The following is a 12,512-nucleotide window of genomic DNA, read 5'->3' on the forward strand; positions in this document are numbered from 1 at the left end:
GGTTTTTTTTCTTGCTTGCATGAGGAAAGGTAACAGCTGAAGTGAAACCTGAAATAAAATGGTAAAGGAATGCATGGCATTAAATCTGAGTATTTGTGGGCTTGGATATATTTATTATAAAGTATTATGTATCTCCAGTGAAGTATTCTCTCATTTGTTTAGTAAGTGCCAAAGCTGAAGCTCCAGAGAGACTTGAGTTATATTTAGCCTAATCGCAAGGCAACACCTTTGTAAAGTAGGTAATGAAGTCTGATAAAACCTTGAGTGCATCTCTTATGAGCTGCCTGCATACTGGCTGAGGGCAGGTCACTGACTCTGCTGCTGCCCTGCTTAGGTGGCTTTTGTCAAGTTAGGGGATTGCTTCCTGCATCAGCTTCCCCATCTGTAAATAGGCAGCAGTGATCCTGCCCTCTCCTTGTAAGTACTGGGGGTCTTTTGCTGTGGGGTGTTGGCATGTGAGCTAGTGATGTCCTGTTGCGATAGCGGCATCTCACAGATGTTGGTGTAGCATTTGCACAACGCTTCATGTGGTTTGACCTGCCCTTGTTTCTCCTCTTTGTCTTTTCATCCTGCATTTTAAATTTAGAATCTGTCTCAAAGGGCTTTCTTCTTTTCCTGTTTTCCCTCGTTACTTTTTTTTTTTTGTCCTGTAGAATAACTTTCCTCTATATTTTTTTTTTTCTTGTCTCCCCGTATTTTTTTTTCCCCCTTGTATCCTGCATGTTCTTTCTGCTGGTCACTTCTTTTGTTCACCCGTGCCTTCCTCTTGCAGTTCCTGTCTGTCTTCAGAGCAGCATTTTCTCTCCCCCCCCATCCGCTGGGATTTCCTTTTCACCTGACTCATCCCCTCGCAGTACATCCCCGCTCAGTCACGCTCTCCTTGCGCTTCTCTTCAGGAAACCCAGCCAGCAGGGAAGGGGACCGCCAGCTTGTCCCCCTCTCGGCGGAGACCCACTGAAGTCATGGCTCCCTCCCCGCTCGCCTACTGCATCCCGCTGCGCTTGGATGAGGCAGGGTGTTTTTGGGGCAAAGATTGTACGGGGGCATCGTGCAACCCGTTATTTCCCTGTGCCCCTTCCTCCACGCCTGCTTTCTGCAGCGGGGCCAGGAGGTTTCCTGCTTCCTCCCACATGCTGGGGAAGCGGCGAGTGGCCCCTCGCCGCTTCCCCAGCATGTGGGAGGAAGCAGGAAACCTCCTGGCCCCAGTGCAAAAGCCCCAGGACCGGGCGCTGTCGTTTCCAAAGCCGTTGCGCCGGAGCAGCCGGTTGCTGCAGGGAGGAGCGGCTGCGGGGGTGGCAGGCAGCAGAGTCAGAACAGTTGCAGAGATGGGCAGGGAAATGAGATGGTTGACTCGAGGCAAGGTGAACGATTTCAGCACAGGAAGGGGGGGAGCGTTTTCACGTCTGCAGTCTGTTTCCACTTCAGCGTTCTTAGTGTAATTACCACTGCGCTAGCTAGTCCTGCAGGCAGAAGGAGAGGATCTGCGTGCTAAGCTGTATGTTTAAGATACAATCGTGCTCCTGTACTTTGAGCTTCTGTGGTAAACACTCTTGCTCAAGCACAGTGAGGGAAAGGAGGAACGTATGGTATAGTTCCCTTTTCTAGCTGGTTTTCCAGCAATGGCACAAAGGAAAAACGACAAAACACAAAATCTTCCTTTCTTGAATAATTAGTAATTGCTACTCTGTTTTAACATGTTTTAGTGGTAGAATTACGTCAGTGTTTATACAGTCCTGGGGGTTTGATGTGCTGAGCTTTTTTTTTTTAATTGGTTAATTTTTCTTTTTTTTTTTTTTCTTTTTTTTTTTTTCCCAATAGACATTCAAGCCCTTGGTTGGAAAAAGTGTATACAATTCAATTACTGCAGTAGAATTCCTTGTGGACAAGCAGCTGGATTTTATAACTGAAGATAGTGCCTTTCAGCCCTATCAGGTAAGAAATCTAGTTAGTGTATAAGTACTGTCCTTCGAGCTTAGTTAAAATCCATGTGTTTATTGTTAAGTGCATTTTATAGTCAAGTTCTGTGTTACAGGAATGATTTCCTATTGATGATTGGCAGAGATTGTTGCTCATTTTGTGAAAGATTATATTGGGTACTGTATCTGATTCTAGTGAATCTGATCATGTCAAGGAGTACTATGCAATTAATATTATTGAACCACCTTGAAGTAAAATACCTGACCCCTTTAAAGGTTAACCGATACCATTAATTGTGGAGCAGATAAAAGATAGTATCCATCCTTTGGAAGCCAGGCTTTCATTTCTAGGTATTTGCACTACAGTGATACCTGACTTACTGGTTTTCTGAGAATGAAAAGCAGAAACTGTCAGTTTTTAAGAAAAAAAAAAAAAAGCAGTTGCTAGTGTTTCTAAGCCTGCTAGGATTTCCAGTGTCCTTGGTTTTAATGCCTCCTTCATTAATTAGAAGCACATTAATATATTAATGTGTGTGCATTTAAAGAACACGAGAAGCAGTCATCCCCCCTTCCCTTAGAAGAAGGTCTAAAAATCTCTTATGTGACAAATTGAAAAACATTTGGAACCTCAACTCGTACTGAACTGATTGCAATTAGAGTAGCCATAGATTCTTTCTTACGGCTAGGATGGTACACTGCGGTGATACAGAAATAGTATTTTGAGACTTGGAATAACAGATGGCCCTGAATAAATGCTATATAATTGTGTCCTGACACCCCTTCTTCCCTCCTGCTTCACCAAAGACGTCCGTCCTCCCCCCCCAGTACCAAATACAGGGCTAGAAAAAGAGAAGTTACTGAGAGAGACTCCTGGGGAAAGGAGAGAGGGTGGGTCAGTTTGTGGAAGGGGCTGGTGCTTTTGTATGTCTGCGGTGGGGAAGCCAAACGAGTTCAATGCTTCTTGTTGGGGTGAGGTTACGTGTTACGACTCGAGCTGCTCGAACAGCTTGGCTGTGCCGCAGAGGACAGTGCCACTATCAGACCCTGTGCTGGCGTCTTCAGGCTTCTAAAAGCAGCACAACCTTGATCCTCAAAAACAGGAGGAGGAAGGAAAAAAAGCTTGTGATGTTAGTGAGCTGAGCTGGATTAGCCCAGGGTGCAGCGAGTGCTGTGGCTTTCTCTAGGGAGGGGGTCAGGATGACGCAACGCAGAGTGGGATATCCTCCTTGGCAGCAGCGACCTCTTAAATCAGCTGAGCTGTGAAGTGTAAATTCACCCTCAGAGTCCAGCCGCAATCTTCCAGATTCATTTTACAAAGCAAATACTCGTGCTAGTGTCTGTCCTTTGCCTGAAATCTATCAAGATCATGTCTCTGATAACGTTCATTCCAGTAACAGTAATCAGTCTCTTTTTGGCAGTGGATCATTTCTTACAAGATGAGCTGAGCAAAACAAATTGAATATACGAGAAGGACTGCCTTTTGTAAAACGGTCCTGTTGCCAGGTCTGGCTGGCAGTAACATAGTGATGCTGTATGCATTTTAGGTCCTTCGCTTCAAGGAGTATTGACTGACACAGAAGCACCTTAATTTGGAAAAGAACATACAAATTGAAGGTGTCACTTTTGAAAATGTGTCACATGAACAGCTGGTTTTATAATATCTTGGTAGGTAATACTGTAATCAACAGCATTAGCAACTTCAGTTTTAATAGAGATGTTGACCAAAAACTGGTACAAAGCAGTAGCTTGTGAAAAATAGTTCTAGATACAAGCTTGGTCTCCTTGACTCTTGACCTCCTTTTTTGACTTGTAGAGGACAGCTCTCTGTGAGAGGCGTGGTTGTTTCTCCCTTGTCGTGGAGCAAATGGCTACCTATTGAGGCCTGAGACGGAGGCTACTGATCTGCATCAGTCATATGTAGTTCGGTGACAAGAGATGGCTAAATTGTTTTAACATTACAAGAAGGTTTCTGATGGAGATTTCATTTAAGTGCCTAGGCATAAAGAATCTGCATCTAAACTGGATAGTGCTCAGATACTGAATGCAGAAACACAAAATAACATTGAGCTCACTGATGAGTGCTGCAAAGATTTCTTTATTTGGATGGTTATTAGGAAGTTTTAGAAGTTACTTTAGAAATGTCTGGGGCTAGCAATGTTTCAATGCCAAGTTTTAAGAGTAAATGGTACAGATAAGAGCCTTACTGAATGGTAATGTCTTTAGGAGAACAGAAACTTTTTTAAAATGTGCTAACTGAATTATGTACCCAGCAGTGTGTTAGACACAAATATTAACTTGATCATTATGAGACTATTCTCTCCTGAAAGACGCCCAAAGTGGGAGGACTGTTTCTATTAGTTTTGCTTATTATCTTTTGTTAATGCTGGAAATCACATTCCTAGCCTTCAGTTACTTTAATTAAAGTAGTTTTTACTTGTACCTTTTTTCTGGAAGGCCTTCCTTTTCTTTGCCATGAAAACAGGTCCTAGATAAATCTTCGGCAAACTTTCTGTGAAGATCTGCTTTTCTAAAAAGAAAAAAAGGGCCTTTTTGTTCCCTTGTCTGGTTTGGAATACTATTAACCTGCTTATGAGCAGAAGACAGAACTGAGGAACCATTCTTGCAGAGATGAGTTAACTTTGAGTCATTCTAATTGTGTTTAGGTTTTGGTTTTAAGCTCTCATGGCTGCACATTTTCAATATGAAGTCTTTGGAGACCATGGCGATCTAAACACTTTTTTATTGCATTTTGCTGTTAGTGCCTAAAATTCCAGTACCTTTCTGCCAAAACAAACAAAAGTTCAAATCTGTTGGGAAGACTCCATTTCACTTCAGATACAGTTCTTAACTACTGAGTAATTTTTCCCATCGTTGTGTATATGTGTAATACCTAGTAATGGGCAGCAGATGGGCAATTGGTATGCATTCGCTTCAGATCAGTTCTGATCAAAAACCGCAGTGCCGTTTAACATAACTATTGGGCTAAAGGGATTCATGAATAAGGTGATGCCTGTCCAGTTTAAAGGTGACAACTGCTCAAGGCAAAGAAAACAGCACACTTGGCATCCTTTTAGTCTTGGCAGGAAGAACAAAGTTGGAGTAGGCAAAGAACTAAATTACTGTTGTTACCAGAAGTGGTTCTTCAAGAACAAGAGTTAAAGAGACTTTGGCAGGGCTGGCTGGGGAATCGTGAACCATGAATTCCCATGCCATGTCTGCTGTTTGCATAAATAAACATGTTTCAATTGTTAAGAGATCCAGCAATCTTCATAAGAGCTAGATGAGTATCATTATTAAAAGTCGGGTATGCAGCTGTGCTATACTAGCAGTCTTCCATTTTTTTTTTCTGTTTCTTCTCAAGGTTTTCTATAGCAAGGATTACCCTTGTCAGTGAAGTTGTTCTTTACAACTAAATGTGTTCTGTGATTTTTGTTTTTCCTTATGTGTGTAATGCTTTGAATCCTGCCCTTTTGCATAAAAGTTCTTTGGATTCTGTATGTGTGGTGCCTTAAACACCAACCTACAACTTGCTTCCGGTGGCTTTTATCTTTGTTGCTTCGTAAAGGATACAAACAGTATTATTCTCTACGTGAAACCTGTGTGTGACCAGGAGTGACTCATTCATTAATCTGGGATGGTCAGACCATTTAGTCATGTAGTTCTTTTTATGGTGGTAACAAGGGGATCTTGCGGATAAAGCAGATATGAATGTTTGCCATGGTACTTTGCTTAGCAATGAAATGAAAATTCTTTTCTTGCAGGAAATGATAGAGATAAAATTTACAACATGCATTTTCTACGTCAGGGTAGTGTCTGTAGGAAATAGTCTTGAAATGGGATGTGTACAGTCAGATCCTTAATATTTCTCTACTTTGTATTGCCAATATATCACGTATATTTTGTGATAAAGTGAAAATTGACATGTACTGAGTTTTATAGTGGTTCTTGCTATAGATTGAAAATGAACACACTTTCAAATATATTTGTTACTGAAATACGTTAAGCAGAACTATAGTAAGGCTACAGAAATACAGGCATGACCTAAATAATTAGAACTGAAAAGTTTCTGTAATAAGATAGTTGTACTATCCTGTGACAGCTATGTGTGTATTTGTTATGATACATGTAGTAAGTTAAGCAGGAGCAAAGCTGATTGTGCCTTAATTTAAGCGTTGTAGTTTACTTGAAGGACTATAGATGGGGATGTGAAGCATTAAAGCTGAGCATATGGTATGTGTGACCTCATCAGTGTGGTGTTTTTGTCTGGGTGGTGTTTGGCAGTACCCGTCACGGGCACTATCAGGCTGAAGTGTGTGATTCTGCTGTTACTGGCTGAAGCAGCTGGAGTCAACTGCATTATTCTTTGGACAAGCAAATAAAGAATAACAAAAAGTGGTTTATATCATGTTTTTCCATAATAAAATACGCTTATGGAAAGAGCCAGAAAGACTTGTGTTTTGCCCAAGCAATCAGTGTATTTCAGCTGTGTGTCTGGATCAGGCAGAGCAGGGTGTGTGATAGATTATGTATTTCCATACACATACACAAAATAAATACACATTTCACGTATGTATGATAATTTATTTCCAAAGGATTTGTGGGCACACAGCACAGGAACAAACGTACACAGCACTGGAACAAACGTGCACAGCTGAGACAGGGCAAAGAACTTGAATTAAGTTCCTTCACAATCATGACACTTCCTGCAAAGAGGGTATTTCTCCACTGAAGGAAGGAAGTGGAAGGGTGTGCACACAGCCTTCAAAAAGTTCTCCTGCATGTTGGGTTTAAAAAAAAAAAAAAAAAAAAAAAAAAAAAAGAACAAACCCTGCCAAGAGGGAATCAAGAACATACTTCAGTTCTTCTCTGTGGCGAAATGTCTCTTTAAGCCACCCTACTTATATTGTCCTTCAGACCAACTATTTTTTTAAGACAAGACTGGTTGCCATAGTGTTTCAAAACGGTAAGGTCTTGCCTGTCTACCTCTGTGCTGAAGGTTGCAGATGTAAAGATAGGGCACTGAGAAATCCCCTGTGGGAGGTGTTACATGCACAGTGATAGGCATGTGTACTTTGCTCTTTTTCTAACTGTGCATTGCACATTTGAGGGCTGGCAGGTCAAATGTCTTAACACACCTTAAAGATTGTTGAAGTAATACTTTCTGGCTAATCATGAAGTGGGTACCTTGGATTCAGGATCTAATACTGCATTAATCTTACTTGATCTATTAGAAATTCAAGTTTCGAATGCCATGAAGGTAAGGGTTGAGAAAAGGGCATTGTGCAGCTCCGATACCCACCTTTTCTGTTTATTATGGGCAGACGTGGGGTATTTTAGGCCTGGATGCTTTTGGGTTTCATGACTTGTTTGCTCTTAAGAGCAAGCCAATGGTGTTAGCAGGGCTTGTGTAGTAATGACTTGTGCACGTAAAAACTTCTTCAAACATTTTGAAACGGGGATAAAATAATATTTTTCTGTCGGTATTTTAAGCACCCCATAATCACACATGCACTCCTCTTTCAGACTTCTCTTACTTTAAACTTCAGGCTTAAAAATAGCTACTGCAGCTGAAAATTGCTTTTCCCATAAACTTGTACCTCCACTGACTGGGCAGGCAGGAGCTTTTGGGTTGGTCCCACCCTTTGAGGTTGACAGAAGCTGCTCGGGAACTCCTGGTGCTGGCCAGCTGGCCGCCGTGGCTGTCATTTCTCTCCTCCCGCTTTTGTTTCTTCCATGGGCGACAGAGATGCACACAACTTTCTGCATCTTTAACTCTTCTCAGCGTTGTGTTTAAGAGCTATCTTTATTCTTTCCCATGTCTCTGGTGTCTGGACCACCCATAAGCAGTCCAGCTGGCTTCTCTGGCAGCGTTGTGGAGAGGGATGGTCTAAACAGCTTGTTACCGACACATCTATGTTTAAGTGTGCAGATCCAATGTGGGGGGAGGCAAAAGGCTGTAGCCAGCTAGAAGTGGGTCAGATGACTCATACCATCCCTCGCTCCCAGTTACACATGTGGGACAGAAGAGTCATCAGAGTACTCGCAAAGAGAGGAATGAGGGAGGAGGGATTGGCACCCTCCTTTTGTAGAGTCAGAGGGAGATGTATGTTGTCTCTCCTAAGCCTGTATTTGTGCCTGCCTTTGAAAAAGAGCTGCTTCCCTGAGGACCTTATCTGTCGTTAATCTCAAAATACACGGAATAAAATTGTACCTTTCTGTTTTACCTTGATTTCTTACGAAATGAAGGGGTTTAGTAATTTTTCTGTTTCTCTCAGCGAGGCTTGATACAGGAGTGGAGTTCTTCCAGATCTGACAAGCCTTAGGGAAATCAGCAGTGTGGAAGGGAGGCCATCAGTCAGCAGGTGGGTGGTTTAGCTGCCACAAATATGTGTGGCTCCTCCAGGTAGTAGGAGGGAGTTCAGGTGCAACTGCTGAAGGCTATGGGAAGGTGCGCAAGGAGGAAGGGGAGGGTGTTGTGAGGTCCCTGGAATAAGCTGAGATTGCTATAGTGGAGGTAGGCCTCAGATCCAAAGGAAAACAGGTTTTCTTCCACTGTCATAGAGAAACTTTATTTACTCTTCCTACGATTTTTCAAAAATCACGGTTGATTAAATTGTTTGACTTCATTAATCCTACTCCAGGAGGTAGCATTGAAGTAAACAATTTAAAAGTTAGGAATTGAGAACAGATGAAACAAAACTTGCTTCTTCTTTGAAGGTGAAGATCAAATCCTTTAACTGAAGTATCTTAGTACTTCTCAAAAGCAGTTTTGGGATTACTGAATTTACAACTCCATCCAGTGTCTCTGGGTAAGGAACTTCCTGTGTTTCATCGTAAATTATTACTTTTTTCACCAGTAAAGGCCTGTGGAAAATACTGCTCAGTAGGAAGAGTGGGGCACCTTAACCTTGGTTCTGTGTCCTTAAAATTTCCAATCTTCATATTTGATTTATTAAAAATTAATTGATTTCAAATAAAATGTTATTAAAAAGTTCAAATATTTTTTCTTATGTGATATTCTTGAACAACACTGTTTTCGTGATCTAGACACAAAGTCAGCTCCTAGAGAAGTCTGTTTCACTTTATAACCAGATGGTGCTTTACCATCATGTTCTTGCTTTCCCAAGTAGTTGCTGTATGTAGGGACTGCGAATCCTTAGTGCTTTGGGGAACTCCGAAGTGAGGAGGGTAAAATCTCTCTGTTGTTGCATGGGAGTGCTTACCTAGGGAGGGAAGAAGAGCAGACCTTCCTGCATTTCAGGTAGGGGGGAAACTGAGTTTCATTCAAATGTGTTCTCTCCAGAATTAAGCTTTAGCTTGACATGATAAGCACAACAGCTCATTCGATGAGGTGCTTGTGGTACTCTTTGCTTTCGTTCCTTCCTATGACATTGCTTTGTTCAGAGCTGCTGCTCTGTAACTTTTTCTTACAAGATGTATTTTTGAAATTACACCTAATAGAAGCACTAATTTGTAGTCTGGGGTTAGTGCTTCATAAGAACTGCTCCACAGCCTTCAGCAAGCTGCAGTTAGTAGAGGTTGAGAGCTATAGCAGTTCCAGGTGTGCATATGGAATTCCTTTTCCAGGCCAGACATCTGGGGAGAAACTCAAGTGGTCTTATACAAACTTGGTTTTTTGGTTTTTTTTGTTGTGTTTTTTTTGTGGTTTTTTTTTTTTTTTTTTAAATTAAAACCAAATACGAATCTTACTATTTTCTTAGACATTGGAAAAACTTAACTAATAAGAAGTGCAGTATTTGTTTTGATGTACAGGGCTTGGTGTACAGTGCCTTTCCTGATCAAGCTTAGTTTCTTTTTAACAGTGTACTACAAATATAGTTCTAAATTTTTTATTCACTGCCATTGTTTGTAAATACTTTCCCCCCCTTCAGTCTAGCAAACATTTCCTGTCTTTTGAATGAAATTAAAATTAACTATTCCTGTTTTTTCCCCTGCACCCCCCTCTTCTTGTGTGTGTCTGCCAGCATTACTGGGAGTAGTATTTTAGTATGCTTTTGCTGAGCAAGTGGGTTTGAAGCACAGTAATTTCTGTGCATCTCTCATTATTCTGTACTTTATGATTTTAGTAGTGAATTTTAAGCATACAGTTTAGAAACTTATTTCAGCCATAGGTGCTAGGGGTTTACCAAGTGTGAATGTTTTCTTCCCTTTTTCTATCTTCTTTTCACCACTCTATGCCACTTTGGTATATGGTAGATAAAGTCAGGTTAAAGCAGTATAAGGATGCATTAAGATTTGCTGGCTTGTGTGGTGCTTGACAGCTACCCCCCCTCAAGTGGTGTAGTTCAGTCTTCAGTTATGTTTTAACAGGAATTTTTTGATTGTGTGTGCTAGTAGATTTATCGATGGAAAATATTGTGAAATAGATGAGTGTTGTATCAAATTTAAACTGAATGACTTTCCTAAGTTTACCCCAGGGAGCTTATTGCGGCAACAACTGAAATGCGCCTGTTTTCTTATTAGCAATTTAATCTTTCCTCTTTGCAAGACCATTATTCATCTGTTCCATAAAAGGCATAGCCACTGCTTTCTCCAGAGTTGCAGAGAGCTGTAGTGTTAATCCAAATATGATATGCACTCCAGCTGGTCAGACCTCTGTTATTTATAGGGAAAATTCCTAAAATGGCTCCAGCAGGTCAGAACAGACCTCTTTGCAGAAAAAAAGCACACGATGATGGCTGCATTGCTTCTGATACGGTGTCTTGGAGCAGAGGCAGCATTTTTACGTTTGCAGTGATGGGCTCACTGTTGTATGCCCAGCCAGGCAGTTGGAGAGTCTGCACCGTATGCCTGAGACAAGAGAAGATTGTTCTTCTGAATGAAATTCTGCAAGAAAATGTGCTAATTGTTTTCCTAGCCCAGATTCATTGCTTCTGTGCAGTGCTGCCTTAAATCCTACCAGAAATTTAACTGTGTAAAGCTCTGTGCAAATAGTGTGCTTGTTTAAGATGTGAAAGAAATGTGTTTTATTCTGAATTGCTTTCTTATTATCAGCATGTGGGCCAACTGTGTTACATCGCACTATTCTAAGAAACACATTTTCAAACAAACCCTGGAAAACCACTTGAAAATGGAACATCAATGTAATAGTAATTAAGTGGACCAAACTCCACTGAAGCTGGCTTTCAAGAATATTTTGAAGATGTCTGATGTATTCTTTTCTCTTAACGTAAAAAAGGCAGTTAAGGTATTTTTATTTTTGGGAAGAATTTGTATTCTGCCCATAACCCTCACAAGTTACAGGGGGAAAAGAACTGGAAAGTTGTATGTTCCCAGAGCTCCTAGTTGATAAATAGGAGTGAGGATATTTGCAGAACAGACTGGGTAGCTTTGTGGCTGCTGGCAGTGTAAGTTGGTGGTTAGAGCAGATTAGAGCAGAGTGTCATTTGCAGGAGCCAGGTACTCTGGTGCACGATTCTGGGAGGTGGTGTTGACTCTAGGAGCTGTCGTCAGCCTGCCACGTATTGGATAGTGTTTTAATTTTCTTCTGCAGATTTGAATTGAGAGACCTTTGCTTTTTAATACAGTAAGCTCTTACTTACCAGTAGTCCCATCAAAGAATACTGTGTTGCCGAGTAATGCAACTGATAAAAAGATTTGATGAAGGTAGCTACCACGAGATAAGAGATTAATTATCTAGTTTGTCATTTTCTCTGGTGATGGTATACAGCTTTCCAACTCTGCCAGTTCAAGCTGGCACAAGTAACTTCTGTCCCTGATGCAAGGAAGATGCGCCTTCTCCAAAATGGTCAGTCTTGGAGCAAGAACTGATTTCTTAGCTTGATTTCTGGAGGCATTAGACTGCCTTTTTAGCAGCCCACTGGTTCAGACAACTGATTATCAACAGAATGTACTTTGGTTTTGCTTAAAGACACCTCTATCTGTACCCATTGGTCTTCAGCTGATAATGATTTGGGGGAGTTGTTAGATACCTTCTGAAAGCTGTTCACAGGGTATCTGGGTCTCAGTTTAAGTTTTAATAGCAATGTACAAAAGATTTTTTCTCCGATCTACTCACTTGACTGCTCTCCTGGTTAGCATCAACTTCACTCTGCTAATTGCTTGCTTCAGGGACGTGTCTGCACTTTGAGGTTTCTTTTCCCATAGTGGCATTTAGTTGCTTGGTAAGTGACTCAAAGGCTTGTTCCAGTATCACCACATGACGTGGGAGTTACTGGCTGAGTCGGGTAGGACCAGTACTCCCTCCCTGTTTCTCTTAGGAGTAGATAAAACAAAACGCAAAATTAGGACAAAGTTGCATATTGCTGAGATAGTGGTGATAAATTTATGGAGCCTACAGTGAGGAAGGGGAAGGAAATGTAATTCAGTGCAAAAGCAAATGTACAGCTGTGTCATCAAAATGAAGAAGATAGATATGGAGCAGTGCTACTATTTGCTTGACCTTTCCTTTGTTTGTACATGGAGAATGTAAGTAGTAGAAGTACACTGCACTGCAGTCCTTCAAATGGAAGCTGACAGCCCACCAGGTTTGTTGGGTAGGAGCCACTTGTGTGGGGAAGTCTTTAGATCAGATGTTAAAAGGGAACGTCTGGCACTCCAGGAGATTTTGCTGTT

General features: G+C 41.3%; 1 protein-coding gene across 3 annotated transcripts in view; it reads left to right on the forward strand.

Annotated features, from left to right (window-relative positions):
- The window catches only part of JMJD1C (jumonji domain containing 1C), a 165,936-nt gene that overhangs the window by 106,315 nt on the left and 47,109 nt on the right, over nucleotides 1-12,512 (forward strand). For all 3 annotated transcript variants that reach the window (XM_055720847.1, XM_055720849.1, XM_055720848.1), the window contains one exon: nucleotides 1,819-1,932. In XM_055720847.1, coding sequence (XP_055576822.1) covers nucleotides 1,819-1,932 — 114 coding nt within the window. The remainder of the gene's footprint in view (nucleotides 1-1,818; nucleotides 1,933-12,512) is intronic.

The sequence above is a fragment of the Falco cherrug genome, chromosome 9, assembly GCF_023634085.1.
Source record: "Falco cherrug isolate bFalChe1 chromosome 9, bFalChe1.pri, whole genome shotgun sequence".
Taxonomy (NCBI): domain Eukaryota; kingdom Metazoa; phylum Chordata; class Aves; order Falconiformes; family Falconidae; genus Falco; species Falco cherrug.